A 17729-nucleotide genomic window follows, 5' to 3' on the forward strand; every position below is an offset into this window, starting at 1 on the left:
CACACCTTTAAACGCCGTTATAGAATCCAAAGTCATACCGCTCACAACGCGATTGAAGAACGCAACGACAATGAAACAATGCTGTTTTCATTATGCTGGCTCAAAATGTCCGGGAATAATATGGGTCACCCTGCAAAGGAAATCAATTATTAGCTCTAAAGAATAAATTGTCACACGACAACTATACCTTCTATATTTACCACCGGAAGTTTACGATGATGAGTCGGCTGTTGTCAGCTGACTGACATCCGGCGTCCTTGACACGCTAGCCAATGATGGTTTGGGAGCGTCGGACACTGCAAAACACGCGGTGTCTCGTACTGGCTAGAGTCACTAAATAGGAAGCAGAGTAGGGGCACTGAGCCACGCCGGCGAGCGAGCCCGCCATCTTGGATCCAGCGCGGCTGCGTCGCCTAGCAACGGGATGCCAATCTCCCCCTTCTCCGCCAGAGAACAGCGCGCAGTCGAGCCAGCTCGCAACCCGGGGAAACCGGTTTTGGATGGAGAGGACTCAACATGGCGGCGCGTTCTTGGAAGGAGAAACCACGTGACTCGATCGGCCCAATCGCGGACACCGAACGGCGGCTCCGCCGCGGAAAACGAATGCGATACTCTATACCCCTACTTAGTGACTCTAGTACTGGCGAACAGGCAATCGAACCGAATCAATCAATCACCAAACTCACACAAATCCATTCCGGCGGGTCGCAGACAAATCGTGCGGACAGATGGCGTTTCACCAGCGAACCATTCCTGGCTAGACATCGTCGGTTCCCACGTGACCTTCGTGTCCGGAAACAGGTCGTCTTGGAATAGTTGAGACTGAAAGTGTAATAACGAACTTTTAACGGCACCGTTTTATTCCGAATGTGACACTGTCGTCTTACCCTGAGCCTGGGTACTTTGAAGGATAAGGGTTCGATGGAGATGCCCGTGAGACGGTATGCCTTGGCGAATTCCACATCGCTGACATTGCAAGCAGCCTTGTGCAAGAAGCAGACTGCTTGGTGGGGGCTGTTGCTCTTGTAATGAGACAACGGAAAGAAGCAGGGTGGATCGAGGGCCACTTCAAATGTATATATGGTGCAGTCGCCCTATTGAAGCAGAAAAACCGCGGGTTACTGGCGGGACCCGTGGTTGGCTTTGGACCAGAGTTTAATGTGGCATTACCTTTCCTGTGAGAAAGAGCGTGGAACTGTCTTCGTCGTAAAAGGGAATCAGTATCGCTGGGCTGACGTCGATACCTTCCGTGGTGAGAGGTGCCGAGAGATCGCTGGCGTCGTACAGGCTGACCTGCCTCTCAGACACCCTGCGGCATTTTACAGAGAGCAATGTGAACGCGCGAAATAATGTTGGGACAGCTCGAAGCAGGGTTAACTTGAACGCGCTTCCGACGAGCAGGAACCATAGCGCACCATAGCGGCGCTTACGAGAAATAAAAGGAAAGGGCGTTTCTTTCGACTGTCCCATGGAGTTGTGCTGCGGCGGTGTCCGCCTTGCCATGAGCTGTTGACTCGGCATCGCATTACCGTCAGCTGTTGTTATCATCGCGACGTTTGTTTGGTTTTGCGTCGATTATGTAGAGGTGTATGCTGGCCGATATCGCAAGGATGCAATGCCGTTATCTCATTGATACACGCGAAGGTGGTCGCGTTCGCTGAGTGGGGAATTTTCAGCATTTCTAATAAAACAAAATGAGGATGCACGGACTCAAATGGCAAATTTGCTGGATTCACAATAAATTAGGAAAAAACTGAGTTGACCTGTAATGACTACAATCAGTGCTAGTCAACTCGATTAGTCGGGCATCATCGTGATATCATAATATCAATGAGATAACGGCATCGTATCCTTGCGATGTCGGCCAGCACACATAATCGCCACAAACACAAACAAACAAACAACGTCGCGATTATAACAGCTGATGGTAATGCAATGCCGAGTCAACAGCCCATGGCGAGGCTAGACACCCCCGCAGCACAAGTGGGACAGTCGAAACGCTCTCTCCCTTAATTTCTTCCCGCTCCGCAGGTCGGAGGCGCGTTCAAGTTAACTTTGCTTCGAACTGTATCGTTGCAGGGAAAGCGCCTACTTGTTGAACCCGGAAGTTATCAGATGCGTCCCTCCCAGCGCCCAGATAACGCGTGCGCCCCGCGTTCCAGAAGGACCAGGGCCCTCCACGACGGGCTCCTCGCTATTGCGTGGGTCGAACACGCGCAGCGTCAGGTCCTTGCACATCGTTGCTAAAGTTGTGCCGTCGGGGTTCCAGGCAAGGCTAAATATCTGCAACGCACCGTTCCTCATAATCGTGTCACGTGATCTCACTTCGAATCGGACCTGGTCGGTGTGACCAAGTAGGCGTAGCTTGGCCTCCTGATCTGCCAAGTCCCAGATGATGAGAGACAGGTCGTGCGAGGCCGTGGCCAGGACGTCGGAGGCTGTCGGGTGGAATTTGACGAAGGTCACCTTCTCGGTGTGGCCTTTGAGCTCCGCGACCGGCTGCGTCAGGCTCTGCGTCAGCCCGCCTTCGGGGATGGTCCAGATCCGGACGCGAGCGTCGTCGCACGCTGCACAATGTATGTGGGTGAGATAAGAGTTTCAACGGCGTTATTAATACGCACCCGAAACCCTGGTAAGACAATCGAACCTTTCTGAGGAATTCTGGATCAGACAATTATTCAGACACAGCGCAGGAAGCGCGCATCAAAGGGAAGTTTCCAACTGGTTCTGTCGCAGCTTTTTCTTTTTTTTTTTTTTCAATTTCAGTTTTTTCGCAGCGCATCACCCAAGAGACAACTCGTTACCTCGTAACGATTACTTTTACTGGTAACGAACTAGAGACTCTGTTACACTGCAAAAAGTGTAATTATAGCTACAGAATTTTGTTACAAAACTTGGTAGTAATTTTACTTTTTTCTTCAATTTCCGCTTCGTTTTAATATGACTAATATTGTAAACAGTTCATAAGATTGTAACACGTGGTAATTTGATCTGGATATCGAGTCCGCGGGTCAGGAAGGAAAATTCAGGTTAAAGTGCTACTCAAATAGAGCCCATGATGACTTTACATCTTGGCTTCGTGGAGCATCATTGAAGAGTAACGGGCTATCTACGGGCATAGCTCACCAGATAACATCACACCTGCTTTGTTTACAAGTGTGATGTTATCCGGTGAGTGCCACTAGTATGCGGCATGATCGAGCTCACCGATACGCCATGTCGACCTTCACGTGAGTTCGTAGACGCGGCTGAACTCACGCCTTATCAGATGATAGTGGTCGTGAGTTTCGAGGAGCGAAATGCCGAGCAGTGCCTACGGGTAACGGGAACTCGTTCGTTTTGCTTTTTTCGGAAACGTGTATACAACTCAGAGACAGGCAGACGTATCCCTTGTTAACTGTTACAGCGCAGCCAACGCAACAGTAGACGATAAAAGCGACGGAAGGGCGTACCTATAGCAATCCTGCTGTTGTTGAAAGGATCCCAAGCGAAGTCCATAACGCTCGTTCCACATATGAGGCTGGGCACCACCCCGGACTGCAGGCGGCCCATTTTCGACAGCTAGAAAGTGAGACATGCTCATGAGTGAGTCACACTTACTTACTTATCGGGGGGTAATTGTCCGAACCTCAAGAACAGCAACATGCCCTCCTGAAATAGCTAGTGGAAGGGCGACACGCTCAGTGTTGGCCCGAAACCCTTCACTTTCGCCAGGGATGGTCTTGCACAGCGGTGGAAGATTGGTGATGTGAGTATTCCGTGGGCCTGGCGTACCGTTCAGGTGACGAAACTTGGATATGCGAACTACAAAGAATGATTCCATACTATAGACAGTGCCCAGAGAAGCGCCCCCCAAGCGGCAGAACGTGGAAGTATGGTTAGCCTTCTTTAATCTAGAAGTGCTGGAACTTTTATGACATAGGACTTTCTATGTCATACATGGCGACGTTAAGGAAGCAAACTTGCAGGTCGTGACATTTCCATAGCAGAAGACAGCACTCACCCCTGAACACACGTCCGTCGTTACGCGATGACTCCCTTCGGACGAGACCCGCTACCCGCGGTGCTGCTACTGGAAAAGCACTGGACACGCTGCTGGTAGATATAATCGAAAAGTTCGATGCTGCTGGCGTCTGCGACATCATACTACTCATAGAAATGGCGCCCTGCGAACGTTCTCTCCTCAGCGGAGTAGCCTGTCTGCTGGCTACTTTCTTCCTGGGAGCTGGCGTCGGTGGAGCCGAGGGCTACGAACAGACGACGACGTGTGTTTGTAATGCACGACAGGTAACGTAAACGTAAATTACGCGCCTATAGCACGTTTCGGAACTCACATCGGAAAGGCGTTCAAGCCATCACGCACACTGCTCGTGGGCTACGGTCGTTCAGATGTGTCGAAAATATGTTCAGAACGCGGTGTTCCTCAAGGAACTGACTGAATAACCGTCTTCGTCTAATCAGGCCAAACAATGAAGGAAACGGTGGCTTCCTTTAGCTGACTTCCGGTACGCTGATCTCCCGGTCGGTTGTCAGATTAAGAAGAAGGAAAAAAAATTCCTGCGTCCTTACACAGCAAAAACCTTGACACCAAAAAATGCCTATATAGTACTGGGTGATTTCAAGCAGAGTCAGCCAAGGGTGGTCCGGTCGACCTCTCAGATTTTTTTCGTTCCAATATATATTGAAGCCTAGCGCTTACGAAGTACATTGGCGGAGGAAACAGCTGAATATATCTTAGTTTTTTGTTTTGTTTGTTTTTTAATAATCTCTAAGACTGACCATTTCGAGCACTGTGCTTCCTTGCAATTTTCAGGCCTCGTACCTTCGTATACCAGTTATTTTTTTCCACGCTTATTGCCTATGCGCTGCTGTACTGTTTGCTCTATCTTTGAGGTTCGAGGTTTTGTAGGTGTCCAGATAAAAAATCGCAAAGTCGCCTCATTTGCGAAAAATCGCACTTTTTCGGCGCGTAACTGCTTTTCCGCAAATAACAAAAGGTTACCACACATCACTCTCTTCGTCTTTAAACGTTCTTTCCATTCGTATATAAGAGATTGTTGGAAAATCTCAGACCTACTTTCTGACGCGCGTTTAGTGAGGGGTGTTTAGGCAAATACGCGCAACTTCGGTATAGCGTATTTTCCATATGCGCCCTCTCGTGACCTGGTTGATATTCCTCACACACGCTGTTCATGACAAGCTCGCATAGCGTATTAGATCATTTATATTCAGCTTGAAATCACTCTACTGTAATCATGAGGCTCGTGCCAACGCCACCTAGAAATACAGAAGGCCTGCTTATTGCTTCCTCTCCCTCCTTCTCCACGTGGCCATATAAAGTCAGAATTCGTCTGCTACTGCTGCGATTCTCCATCCTGCGAATTCAAGAACTCTCAAATGATTGCACCTAACCGCGGGGACGCTCAATGACTACTCGCAGACGACGGTGGTTCGTCTCCACGGCTACGACTGCTGAAAGCACTTTTGCTATTGGCTACGCCCATTGAAAACGCGATCCTGATTGGCTGACTCTTAGTTGTTACGTCACGTCGACGAGTGAGAAGGGTTTCTCTATCGAGTAGCGTCTTTGGTAAACTTGCACCGGAATTGCCCTGAAACCACCGAGGTGCGTGGCGCTCGACACTGGCGGTGCGCTGGGCGGAGGCATTATCGAATATGAAACTGCACGCGCTGGTGGATCTGGTGGATAATAGCGTGCGCCACCTAGAGATCTGTGCTCGTTGTGGCTCGTAAGCTGCGCGACCCGTAGCAAGCGGCACCTAGCGAGCGGCACCGATCGAATGCCATGCTGACGATGAGTGTCTGCTGCTGCTTGCCCGGCTACACCTGGCTACTCGTCGCTTCCGCCTCCCGTCGTGCTTCCAGCAATCGCGATGCTTCTTGGGATTGCACTCTGGCGCTCGGCCGGTTTTCTCGGTGTGGGTTCGGGGCAACTCAGTGCTGCACTGCACTCCTTTAATCGAGGACGTTCAGTGCGCACTAGTGCAGTTTATCGAGGATGACAATCCGCACCAGGTCGCACCGGGGCGCACCGGTTCAGTTTATCGGGGACGCTATAGGTGGTGTAGCTCCTGCACATGACGTCACGACGACGTCGCGTGACGCGGGAAAACATGAGGATGCGTCACAGGCGTCGTACTGCGGGACGAATGAGGCAGCACCGTGTGTTTTTACAATTTCCTCTCGTTAATTGCACGCATACCACAACAACCCACGGCAGGCACTCCTACTGTGACTCCGGTGCGGCAATATGTTTCCCGGGTCACGTGACCAAACGTGACGTTACTGCGCAATCCTCACCCCGCACCTTGGGAGTGAGTTGCCAGTAAAGGAAAAAAGCGGCAAAAACATAAAGAAATCCTTGTTCTCGCAAGGTCTCGGCAAGGCCTAGCGGGAATGGTGATATGAAACTACCGTTATGGGTTGTGGTTAGCGCCACGAAGCAACTGTGGCCATGTGCGGCGTACAGAGGTGGACAGATGGAGAGAGGACAGCAGGAAGCAGTGGGGGACAGTGAGGTTAGTATGCGTCCTGGGCCGACTTAAGGGGGAACAGTGCCGACATTCCCCTGGAAAGTCTTCGGAAAACCCAGGGAAAACATCATGACAGCACAGCTGGTGGCAGGATTCGAACCCACCACCTCCCACAGTCTTCAGCACGACCTTGGCTACCACCAACCGCTGGTACAATTCTTTTCCAGGTTATGAGAGGTGAGCAATTCAAGCTTCTGCCATAGCACAACCGTTAGCTGTTGCGTCTGTATTTTGCATCATGTAGTAGTTAGTGTTGGGACACTTGGCCCTGCACTTCGACACTCGTGTTTGGTGAAGAGGAGAGGGGAAGAAGAGGGGGGAACAAAACATGGACTGAGGACACGGTCCGATACGTATCTATACTTTCATTGCATTGTGAGGTCTGTTGAAGTATTGCTTCCCTCCGATTTACCTTACATTCACTAACAATGTGAACCGTGTACTTACCACCTTGAAAGGCCTTCGCCACGTCTTTCCGCGGTTCTCATCTACCTTGGGCACGTCGTCAATCACTGGCCCAGACCCAAGCTTGTGATTGATCCGAACAATGCCAGCCTTGGGCCGCTTCTCTGGGTCCAAACTGATTTTCGGCACCTCCTATACAGCAAGTAGGGTAAAGTGCCATTAGGAACCGTCGGCGTTCTGTCGTGGCAGGTCACCTTTGCCGGTTTTTCCTCCAACCAATCACCGATGGTAATGGAAGGACTCGCTGGGTGTGTGTCCGGGAAAATGTCGGAGTGAAAATCTCGGTATGTCTGCAGAGTGAGTGCCATCCTGACCTTTCCGAACTTATACTTCCTCTTTCCTCTTACGCTCTTTGTCCTACCTTTCTGGGTACCTGGTACGACAAAGGCACAATGCTCTCCTGTCCCAGCAGAAGCACCCTGTTGACTTCGCAATCCATGACCTTAAGCGCTCTCTTTGGGACTAGTCCTGCACCCTTGGTCTGAACCTCGCCCATGTATTTCGAAGCTATGGAATACAAAATCACGAGCGCGTCTTTTTGAATTTCCATGAGCCGCACGTCCGAGAATCCTCACATATATACCTTCGAGGAAAAAGGGATCCCTGAATGTCAGCTCCCAAAAGTTGACCGTGTTGTCTCCCTGAAAAAAAAAAAAAAAAAACGAGCATATGGTACGTTTTGCGAGGATTAGGGTGAACATGAGCGTAAAATATACTTTCTGTTCGATAGCGGAAGGACACGCACCTTTGCGACCAGGAAAAGCATGTTGCTGTCCGGATCGTACAGAGGCACGAATATCCTGGAAGGTGTGGCAAGGGGAAAGCGATTGTTAAAAAAATTATTTACGCACATAGGGTACCACTTACCCCATTGCGCTCTCTCCCGATGCCGTGGCACAGGGCACGTCGATAGAACGAGTGTCCCGCAGAGTAACCTCCCTCTCTCGTGCCTAAAGTGAACCACACCCAGCTATCAGTGTGTTATACTGTGTCGATATGTGCAGGTCACTAATGTTAGTTTGCAACACGGCGAGTCCAGACGACGCATAGCGTCTGCTTCAAAGTGCCACCACGGACTTAAAAAAAAAAGATATTTATATTATTTCGTATTATAAATCAACCTCGCGCGAAGACTCAGATGACGTCAGTGAAAGTTGCGCAATACCACGAATTTCCATAGTTTCAGATTCTCCGAGAATAGGTGACGTCATCGAGAGCGCTGGCGTCTGTCTCCTAGCAACAGCGCGCGCACCTTCCCGGTCTCCGCTCTCCGCGCCACGTAGAAAGACTGCCAGCAGCGGTTAAGAGACAGCGGAAATGTACGTTCGGGGAGCAATGTTGCCAGACAAGTGGCAGATTGTGCATCCTATGACCTCACACTTTTCGAAACTAGAAATTAATTTCACGGTACTTACGGTACGCGTTAGATAGAGAAACGTTATTTTGGGAGAATACAATGTGGACGCACGTGGATTGCATTGGCGTATATTCGGTGGTGCTATGAAGACACGGATTTATTCCGTAGTGGCGCTTTAACGAAAACTGTATAGAAGGCCAACAGCTATACTATATATACAGTTGGAACATACGCCTCCAAGTCCGGATGACAGAACGTAGTTGGTGTCCCCCAGCCACAAGACTCTCGAATCCCTGTTATTCGCGTGACCACTTGCTTCCTGAGACGGAGACAAAAGTTCACGTTTATACAGGGTGCTTCACCTAAAATGATTAAAAAATTCTAACTGGCGACGTACTCGCCGGAAGATTGTGGGAATTCCGGCAAGTACCTTCTGGAAACTTTTGCCACCATTGAGGAAGGCTTTGGACAATTTTTAATTGTGGGAAATTAATTAATTAATTAATTAATTAAAAGTATGCACAGTATTGCAACAGAAGTAGTCTAAAAAATCAGTAAAAATTACGCTTTAGCCCCGCCTGCTTGATTTTCGCAAAGAAGCGCGTGCGAAATGTGCGTCTAGAGTAGGAAGTGTCGCCGCCTTCATTTGTTTTGCCTTCTTTGTGATAAGACGGTTGTTTTGTTTTCTGTGTAATAAAACGGTTGTCACCAGCATCAAGGTCAAAGCGGGGGGGAAAGGAAGGTAAAACAAGAGGCGGGAACACTTCCTCCTCTCCCCGCACCTTCCGTGCGCTCTTCTTTGCGACAATCAAGCAGGCGGGGCTAAAGCGGAATTTTTGCTCTTTTTTTAAAGACTATTTCTGTTGCGATACTGTGCATAGTTTTTGTTGGGTCTGCGGTTATCAGTGGAAGACTTCACATTTCTGTAAAAAAAAGAAAAGTGAGGTTCGCTTGGCAATTTTCAAAGTTCAATTGAAAAAATAAATTTCCCTCAATTAAAAATTGTCCGAAGCCTACCTAAATGGCGGCAAAAGTTCCCAGAAGGTAATTGCCGAAAGTCCCACAATCCTCCGGCGTTTATGTCGCCAGTTAGAATTTTTTATCACTTTAGGTGAAACACCGTGTATATCTCCCTATATCAACACACAAGGACTAAAGAGGTTCCTCACAAGACATCCATTAGGCGACCTGGGATCCCATATCCTCAACATCCTGTCCCGTCCAGAGCTCGCAACCAGACTTCCGTCAGCCTTCCAGCTCAGGCTCTGGATAACTTCTTGATGTTTCGTAAAAGCTACGAATATTCAACGAGGAACCTTTCCAAGTGTAATGCGCATCGGAAGGCAAATCATGAATATAGCGTGCTTACACGATATTGCTATCCCTTTAGTGAGATCCCAAAGACGAACGGTGCGTTCTGCGGCTGTTGCGAGTAAGCAGTCAACTGACGGGTTGAATACCACGTTCTCGACGCGAAGCTTCTCTTGAAGAACCATTTCTGGGTCTTGGATAGAATTTGGAGGGATTCCCTCTTCTGGAATCCGCCATATCTTTACCTGCAAGCGATGCGACGTTGACACGTGATATAGTTTCATTATATATAGTTGTTTCTCATAAAGGATACACTGTTCAAGTTGCGTGTGTGCGGTAGATTATGCGACTGGATCGTATACCAATGTTTGATGCATGCACGACAACACGTAGAAGTGACTTAGACACAGAGTACAGGGTTCGCCAAGATAAACTTCGGGGTTTGCAACGGAGCTAAAGCAAATAGAAACAGTGTCGGGAAGCTAAAGTAGATGTTAAAGGACGTATTATGCCCCCAAATTTTATGTCGATACTGCCACTTGGTTCGTTTCGCTGCGGATAAATCGTGAAAATTAAAAAACCGCCGCTGCCTAACATTTCCAATCGGCTCTACCTGTGTTTCAGCTCCTTCCGTCAGATGGCGACACGGTCGAACGCGGCCAACGCGGCGTTGCAGACGACTTCGCACAGTAGTCCTCTGCGTTCAGTTCCACTTGTTCACTTGGTTTCGGTATCGTCTGCAACGCCGCGTTCGATCGTTGCGCCTTCTGACGGAAGGAACTGAAACGTAGGTATAGCCGCGACTGGAAATGTTAGGCAGCGGTGTTGTTTTTTTTTATTTTCACGATGTATCCGGAGAGAAACGGACCAAGTGGCAGTATCGACATAAACTTTTAGGGCATAATACGTCCTCTAACATCTACTTTAGCTTCCCGACACTGTTTCTATTTGCTTTACCTCCGTTACAAACCCCGAAGTTTATCTTGGCGAACCCTGTATATAAGCTCCAGGCATTCGTGAACTTACTGTGGAGTCGATGGAACATGTAGCTAACAGGCCATCGTCATACGGGCAGAAATCGAAATCCGTGACGAAATCTGCCGACAGATTACAGATACGATGCATGAGAACGAGTACATGACTTAGGTGTACAGCTTTGGCCAAGAAAACGTCGCGCTTATCCAAAACTATGTTTATAATGAAACTCGTGCGTCTCCCTCGTATTATTTCTGGAACTGCACATCCACCCAGCTGGACTTCAGTTCACGGCTTTCAATCCAAATGACCATAGAGGTGTGTAGTGGGACGACCCCCAGCAGTGAATAACGGTCGCGCCCGTAAAAAAAATGGTGGCGCTGGTGGCACTTTGTGGTGTCTGTCCAACCCAGTGTCCTCACCTGTGTGCGCGTGCAGTAACGGACAGTTTTTGTTTTTCTTTCCGGTGTCGTCGATTTGGAGAACACCCAGGCTCCCTCCACCTGCGGAACGTTGAAAGAAGGAATAAATAAAACCGCTTCTTCAACCCGTCTTAGCAGTCGAAGTAGAAGAACTAACCACGATTTTCTACGTTGAACGCTTTGAAGAGAGCGCTCGCTTTGATGTGGTTTCCAAAGGACTGGGGAGCTCCGACCGCGATATCCAAAACCCAGCCCTGAATTAATAAACGTCATAAATACACCTAGTAACGTGTAGATTCACTGGCGGTGCCACAAAAATCGGCGGTGAGGCAAGCGCTGCCTATGTATACGCTGCAGACTTTCTAAACCCCAATCTTTCGATCACAATACATAGATAGCGTATAAAGGGTTTGTGACATTTCGCCCCAATCGTTATGCCAAATGGTGAAAGACAGTTGTTTGCGTCGATGTGAATCAACGTGAACCCACATTCCAAGTCTTACTGCAAAGGGGTAATAGGCGCGTAGAAACTTGGCACTGCAATGGAGAGGGTAAAGTTTGTAGAACTCACGTGACGATGTCCCTGTCCAATCGCAAGGCAGCATTAAGGGGGTATTCGGAGACCGACATGGGTCTATTTGGGAGGGGGACCAATGAGGTCACTTAACAATAGGGGAGAGAGGAAAACTGGGGAGCTGCTCAGACAGCTTGCATAGCCTAATAGAAAAACTCATCCGGCTCCGGCATCACCGTAGGCATCTCCACCAGTGAGGCAACGCGAGAGAGGCCACGTGACTACGCAGGCTACCAATGGGAATGGCCGTATAGCCTTCGCTCCTATGACGTCACAGCGTGATGTGTACCGGTGTTCGATGGTTTATACCTCGCCAAGTATGACAAGTAGGAATCTAATTACTCTTTTCCTCAATACTCTGGTGTGCAGTACAACGCGTGGATGATGTAATAAATCACATATGTAAAATATGTACACAACCAATTTAAGCAAGTTTTCTACTGACAGCAGGATTTGTACAGGGAACTGCGTAAAATTCCTTGCTGGGCTCCCAGGTCCAGTTTAGTCCGGCTCAGCGTGTTGCGTAAAATATGCATCGCATGCCGTTACAGGTTACTGTCCAGCAAAAAACTGTCCTGCAGTTTCGAGACCAAAAAAAGAAAGAAAGAAAAAGCCGTCTAACAAAATGTCGTCGTCATATGGTCACTGTGCAATTCAAAGACAATCCACACCTGCGTATCCACAAGATGCAGTTTTTCTAAAATGCACATCGACGTTAAATAAGCCGCCCAAATATTTTCTCGAGCGTCCATCCAAAATCTGCCAAAGTCTGTCAATTGAGGCCACATACCTCGCCTTTCTTCGGCACTTTCGGTAGAGCATTTTTGTACTTGGAGCCCTTGAACCGATACATCGAACGCACCGCGTTTGCCAGCTTTGAAAATTTCTGCAAGAAAGTTGCGAAATCATAAACACACGTCTCCATAGAAAAAAACAAAACAAAAAAACGATGCCTTTGATCTCGAACCGAAAACAGAGAACCGAAACAGATTTTTTTTTTTTTTTGTTCATACAGAACTGAACCATTATATGGTGGTGGCTGCCACGGAGTTCAGACACGGTTCGAGCTATCAACAGAGATTTGTTCTGCTATCATTCCCGAATGGGTGCATCGACAACGGTGGAAATTTGGGCCAGATCGTCACGCATATTTGAGGTAGCCATTAGTGCAGCAGAAGACACAGCTTGTCCTTTCCGAATGTGTCTTCTGCTGCAATACCTGCTAGTTCGAGAACGGGAGCGCCCCTGCTGGATATGTTACGCATGAAACATGGACACACTCTTCTATACTTAGGTGGTATTTTAACGATGATGATGATAACGCAAGGTCATCCTGCTTGGTTGCTTGACTATGCACTAGATAACAGCTCGAAAAGCGCGTTTCTTTTTATATTTTTTGCAACTGTGTATTACTGCAAGCATGATGGGAGCAATGGTGTAGCGCCAGCGCGCTCAGACAGCTCGCCCCTGTAAAGTGTGCTCCGCCGCGTGAAGACTCTTGCTGTGGGGATGCAGGCTACACAGGGAGACAGAATAGGCAACGCGAGTGTTCAAAGACAGTTAGAAGAAACGAGCCGATGCTGTGATGTGTTCACCACTATCTCACCGACACACCACCGCAATGCCGTCGCGTGCATAGCGCTACTGCCTGAAAGTTCGTAGGAGCTATTGAGCGTTGTCGAACGCAGTCGCGAACCCGGTTTAAATACTTACGAAATTGTCCTGCCTGGAAGAAGGTACCTGGCGCTTTGAAGGCCGAAACGCCAAGAAATTCGCTGGACCAGGTCAACGAGGGCACAGACGAAGGTCTGGCAGCACGCGACTATGCAATTTTTCGCGTGTCTCACATGGCTCTGCTGTTTCTTCTTCGTTTTCGACGGCTCGTTTTTAGGGTTCCGCGACGGAGTTTCGAGCCAAATGCATTAAAATGACACTTATATTTTCTTGTTCTATTTGTCATTAAAAAAAAAAAGAACTTACTGACGTATCAAACTAGCGATCACCGATTTAAGTGCTGTGCCATATCTGAACTTGGTGAATTCGGAAGCAATATAAAGCGTTATGACCTAACCGGATCTACAAACATTTGTCCGTACTAAAGGTAGACAGGCGGATAACTATTCGTAATTATAAAAAAATGATAGAAACTTGAGTTTTCCCTGGGTTTTCCTCAGAAGCTGTAAGGCAAATGTCGGCACAGTTACCCGTGAAGTCGGCCCAGGGCGCACGATCCCTCCCCACCCACCTCGTTGCGCGCCTGAGCGTGGCCATCTACTGCAAGCATTTTCTCCACCACCACTTCTATCTCCTTGCCCTTCCCTAAGGACCCTCTGAATGCAGTGAAATAATTTTTCTTAAAATGGAGAACCCTATGCACAAAACACATGCTGGTTACACAATTCTCGTTTATTATGCTAAAATAGATATTAACAAATAAAACGAACTCGACCAGTATGCACTCTTAGCTCTTCTTGGTGGCATACAGCGCAAAGCATCTGGGCGAAATCACGGGGTCAAACAGCTGAATGATGTGGGCGTCTTCAACGTCCTCCTAAGTGAAAAGGGAAAATTACACTGCGCTTGCATGTATCTGTGCACATTTATGAGATTGCAGTTGCAGCACAACGCTCAGATCCGTCAAAGTTACAGACTATCCCCAAAGTTAGAAAGTAGGTCATGCGATGATCCCTCACATTCGTGTAACGCACCAAGTTGAATTAATGTGGGACCCGCATATTAAAGTTGATACAAATAAACTCGAAGCAGTACAACGGAAAGCTGTACGTTTTAGTTTTCGTGCGTACGGTAGACGAGACTCTGTAACTGCTCTCATGAGTGAAAACAATATCACGCCCATGAAGACAAGAAGAAAAACTGCACGACTGAAGTTCCCGTTTGAGACGTCGAGAAGTCATTTTAGATTACAGTGCTTTCCGTATCTAGAGCCCCTCCAACCATGATATACGCACCCTCTTCACCCCTTAAAGACCCCTTCACCGTTTAAAAATTCGTTTTTCATTCAAACTATCCCAGAGTGCAACTCGTTGCCTATCAGTATTGTTCAGAGCGAAAGTATTACAGAATTCGAAGACCTTGCTGACGACATTTGTGCTGGTTGATATGGTTAATGTTCCTATAAGAGTGTTTTCTTTTGTGTGTGTGTGTGTGTGAACTCGTCTGTTCATTCCTTCCCCTTTTTCACTCTGCGTATCCTCCTGCTTGGGCCACTGCATGGCTCACAGTATTTCTAAATAAAATAAAAATAAATAAATAAAAGAAAGCAACACCCCCACCTCTCGTTCGTGTACAAAGCAAAAAAATCGCCTGCAAAGCAGTGCACCTGTTCAAGAAGGAACACCAGCCTGTCCAGTAAGATCAGCCCTTCAATGCATGGAGAGAAACATATTCGAAGCTTCTGGAACAGCATTAGCTTCTTCTTATCATCTTGATGGCATAATTCGTAACGTTGAGCTTCCTCCTCTGTAACCTGCAGGTAATTGAAGCAAGTTATTCATCCAGGCTACTGTCTACATATACCAGTGTTGCCTTACTGTAACAAATAAAGTGTGGAAGCCGTTGAGAAACAGATTAGCAGAATTTGTACCAAGGTCGTGTGTAGGTATGTTCTTCGTAAGCCAGAAAAGTAACAGGGGGAAGGTGTCTCTGTTTCTATTCATTGCCCTCCAGGTTAATCTCAGCAGACTCTTTGTATGATCAGCTTACCTTGAAGTCAGAACAATTAATCTTTTTTGCTGCTCTTTGGATGTACTCCCAGAAGTTTTTACACTTGTAAAGCTTTCCAACACGGAAGTCTTTTGGCAAAGTATCACTTCCAAGCTTCTCAGTTAGGATCTTTTGGAAGAGTGCACGGTAAAAAAGGGTTTCTGGAAAATTCTGCGCAAGAAAAAGAAGACACCCTTGTTAGTCCAAATTGTGTCGCTGAGGCTGTATGAACATCACGTTTAAGCGCACAGCAGTAGAAAGAAAACAATTATTCGAGAATAAGTTTGTCAGGCCACGAGGAAAAAATTATTGTGAAGGAGTAGCAGCGGAATAGCACTATGCTTTTGTTTGCACGGGAGTTCCTTCAAAAGTAACAAGCGTTACTTCATGTAAAAACTATGTATACAATGGAAACATCTGTACAAAAACTAGGGCAGCTCAATTGAGGTGCTTCTTTGCACGAAGCTCTGAAACAGTTGCGGAGATGAAGCCAAGGAAAGCACAGTTAATTGTATTAGTACCGATGATTCCAGATTCACTGAACCCACTTTTGTCTCTGAATGGTAATCCATAGAACTTCGGAAAATCTCCTATATTCTTTACTCTGACAGACATAGAAGTCCCATTAAAGGTCTGTCCCAATTAATCTAGTATTTCTTAAACTAAAATTTTTACTGCTCTTTCTAGTGCTTTTTCTAATTGTTTTACTGCTCTGATAATTATGAAGTAAGAATAATGTGCAGGATAAAAAAATAAAAATAAAATAAACCTTGCTATCCAGATACACCTCAGCCTGTGGTCTGTATGCTGCACTTGCCATCTATGCAACATGTAGATCGATTGACAACCCTAGTGTACATATTACATCAGGAATTGTTTTAGATATTCTTCTTTCCTTGTTTTTTTTGTGATAAAGCTGTTTAAAACAAGAAAGTCTGACACAAAACAGTGCACCTAACTGTATTATTTTCATGCTGTCTTTCGATGCTTTGTGATGCCAGCATCCGGGCATTTCGTCCAAGATAACACTGAGAATTTCTGAGGTAAGTTGATAGCGGGAACCCAAACTTCTGTGTAACACCTGGAATACCACAAAGGTAAGCCCACATGTCTGCAAGCACGTCTCACAAAGCATACTACAGTCATTTTGTGTAGCCTCGTTTTCCTCCGTGATGAGATTGTAACAGCAGCCAACTAAACACAGGCACTTCACACCGCTGCACTGTACAAAGAGTCGTAGTGCACTTGACGCCAAGTCACCGCACGTATGCAGCCCGCACAGGAGGACGTCGCTGACTTTTTGTTTAAAACACTGTGTCAGAGCCTCGTTTAATTCAAACTTGTGGTCTATTCTTGCTGTGAGTGCACAGAACTTTGCGTCTTCCTTGTAGACGCCATCCTTTACCACATTCTTTGCATGCCGCATCATTTTCTTTTTCCTTTCTTCTGCATTATGATTATTGAGACCCTCGCATTCGATGCCCACAACGTTCAGCTGGTGTAGGCAGGATAAATTGGTGGAGAGGTACCCCTTGCCACTGCCAATGTCGACAACCTGCAAAAGTCCCGTAGAAGGAATGTGTTGGTCTACACGGAGTTCAAGTTGAGCACTGACACATGTATCCATGCGACCTTACATGAGATATGTTGTGTCGGTGTGACAATTCTGCCACGAAATGGCTCATGACAGACACTTCGTGGCTTTTTTTCTTGGACATCCACAGGTCTGGCGGCGATGTGTCGGTTGTATTGACCCAATCGGATAAAACTTTCTCAACTGTTGTGGAAACCTTTAGGGACTGTAACGTGTTGCTCCCCAGCTCTCTGATTAGTTTTGTCAATGACGGCGCCATACCTTCTCTGAAAGGCAACATCAGGATTCAGAATTCTAGTCTGTCCCCGTTGCTTGCTTTACTCACTTGACATATGGCAATTCAAAAAACCCTTTAGTGCCTAAGAAACGTAAGCATTCTTCAGGAAGTTGCACCAAATCTTCTGCTACTCCCTTAGGCACATGGACATCCCAGTGGGAAGCTGTTAAAAAGGCAACCATATGAGCGTTTAGGAATTGTGCATGGCTAGTCAAAAACTCGGCGAGCTCAGACAGCGCATTGTGCATCTGCACCAAGTTTTGAACCACGTGTGCGACCATGCCTAGCTGTCGTACGAGATTGTCCTGTCTAAGTTTTGAAATAAAAAAAGAAAAATATATAACGTTTTGCTGGTTATTATGTGGGGCGTTAGCACCACACGAGGAAATCGTAGCAGACAACCGAACGCTGCAACGAAAACATGTCAGTCAGTGGCGCCGCCTGCCATTTATGTAAAAAAAAAATTGTCCACAACCA

General features: G+C 47.2%; 2 protein-coding genes across 3 annotated transcripts; both read right to left on the minus strand.

Annotated features, from left to right (window-relative positions):
• Window positions 1–71: 71 nt before the first annotated feature.
• On the minus strand, window positions 72–13523 carry LOC135401319 (coronin-7-like). Its single transcript, XM_064633654.1, has 24 exons — window positions 13372–13523; window positions 12449–12544; window positions 11242–11338; window positions 11085–11165; window positions 10714–10784; window positions 9746–9932; window positions 9546–9670; window positions 8609–8695; window positions 7887–7969; window positions 7765–7819; window positions 7603–7660; window positions 7381–7526; window positions 7214–7309; window positions 7002–7151; window positions 4004–4247; window positions 3629–3804; window positions 3453–3561; window positions 2338–2567; window positions 2093–2283; window positions 1171–1309; window positions 888–1094; window positions 687–822; window positions 188–296; window positions 72–130 (listed from the first exon to the last, which is right to left on the minus strand). The coding sequence occupies exons 2-23, from the start codon at window positions 12509–12511 to the stop codon at window positions 211–213; spliced, it is 2817 nt and encodes a 938-aa protein (XP_064489724.1). The 5' UTR covers window positions 12512–12544; window positions 13372–13523; the 3' UTR covers window positions 72–130; window positions 188–210.
• A 518-nt stretch (window positions 13524–14041) lies between these two features.
• On the minus strand, window positions 14042–17677 carry LOC135399973 (probable methyltransferase-like protein 25). Of its 2 annotated transcripts, none has more exons than XM_064631707.1 (7): window positions 17301–17677; window positions 17019–17241; window positions 16522–16936; window positions 16341–16462; window positions 15382–15552; window positions 14999–15145; window positions 14042–14209 (listed from the first exon to the last, which is right to left on the minus strand). In XM_064631707.1, the coding sequence occupies exons 1-7, from the start codon at window positions 17531–17533 to the stop codon at window positions 14120–14122; spliced, it is 1401 nt and encodes a 466-aa protein (XP_064487777.1). In that variant the 5' UTR covers window positions 17534–17677; the 3' UTR covers window positions 14042–14119. The 2 variants fall into 2 exon arrangements, with proteins under 2 accessions (XP_064487777.1, XP_064487776.1); XM_064631706.1 differs by having other exon boundaries at window positions 16519–16936.
• Window positions 17678–17729: the final 52 nt, after the last annotated feature.

This window comes from Ornithodoros turicata, chromosome 7, assembly GCF_037126465.1.
Source record: "Ornithodoros turicata isolate Travis chromosome 7, ASM3712646v1, whole genome shotgun sequence".
NCBI lineage: Eukaryota > Metazoa > Arthropoda > Arachnida > Ixodida > Argasidae > Ornithodoros > Ornithodoros turicata.

What these genes read in the sequence shown, in the direction of transcription:
- LOC135401319 (XM_064633654.1), bottom strand. Translation starts at nt 12,511, where the DNA reads ATGTATCGGTTCAAGGGCTCCAAGTACAAAAATGCTCTACCGAAAGTG. An exon ending in GTTACTGCACGCGCACACAG is followed by an intron (nt 10,785 to 11,084) that starts GTGAGGACACTG and finishes ATCTGTCGGCAG; the next exon opens with ATTTCGTCACGGATTTCGAT. An exon ending in TGGAGGAAAAACCGGCAAAG is followed by an intron (nt 7,152 to 7,213) that starts GTGACCTGCCAC and finishes CTTGCTGTATAG; the next exon opens with GAGGTGCCGAAAATCAGTTT.
- LOC135399973 (XM_064631706.1), bottom strand. Translation starts at nt 17,533, where the DNA reads ATGGTCGCACACGTGGTTCAAAACTTGGTGCAGATGCACAATGCGCTG. An exon ending in GACAGCATGAAAATAATACA is followed by an intron (nt 15,553 to 16,340) that starts GTTAGGTGCACT and finishes TTTCTTGCGCAG; the next exon opens with AATTTTCCAGAAACCCTTTT. An exon ending in TGGTGTTCCTTCTTGAACAG is followed by an intron (nt 14,210 to 14,998) that starts GTGCACTGCTTT and finishes CTTTTCACTTAG; the next exon opens with GAGGACGTTGAAGACGCCCA.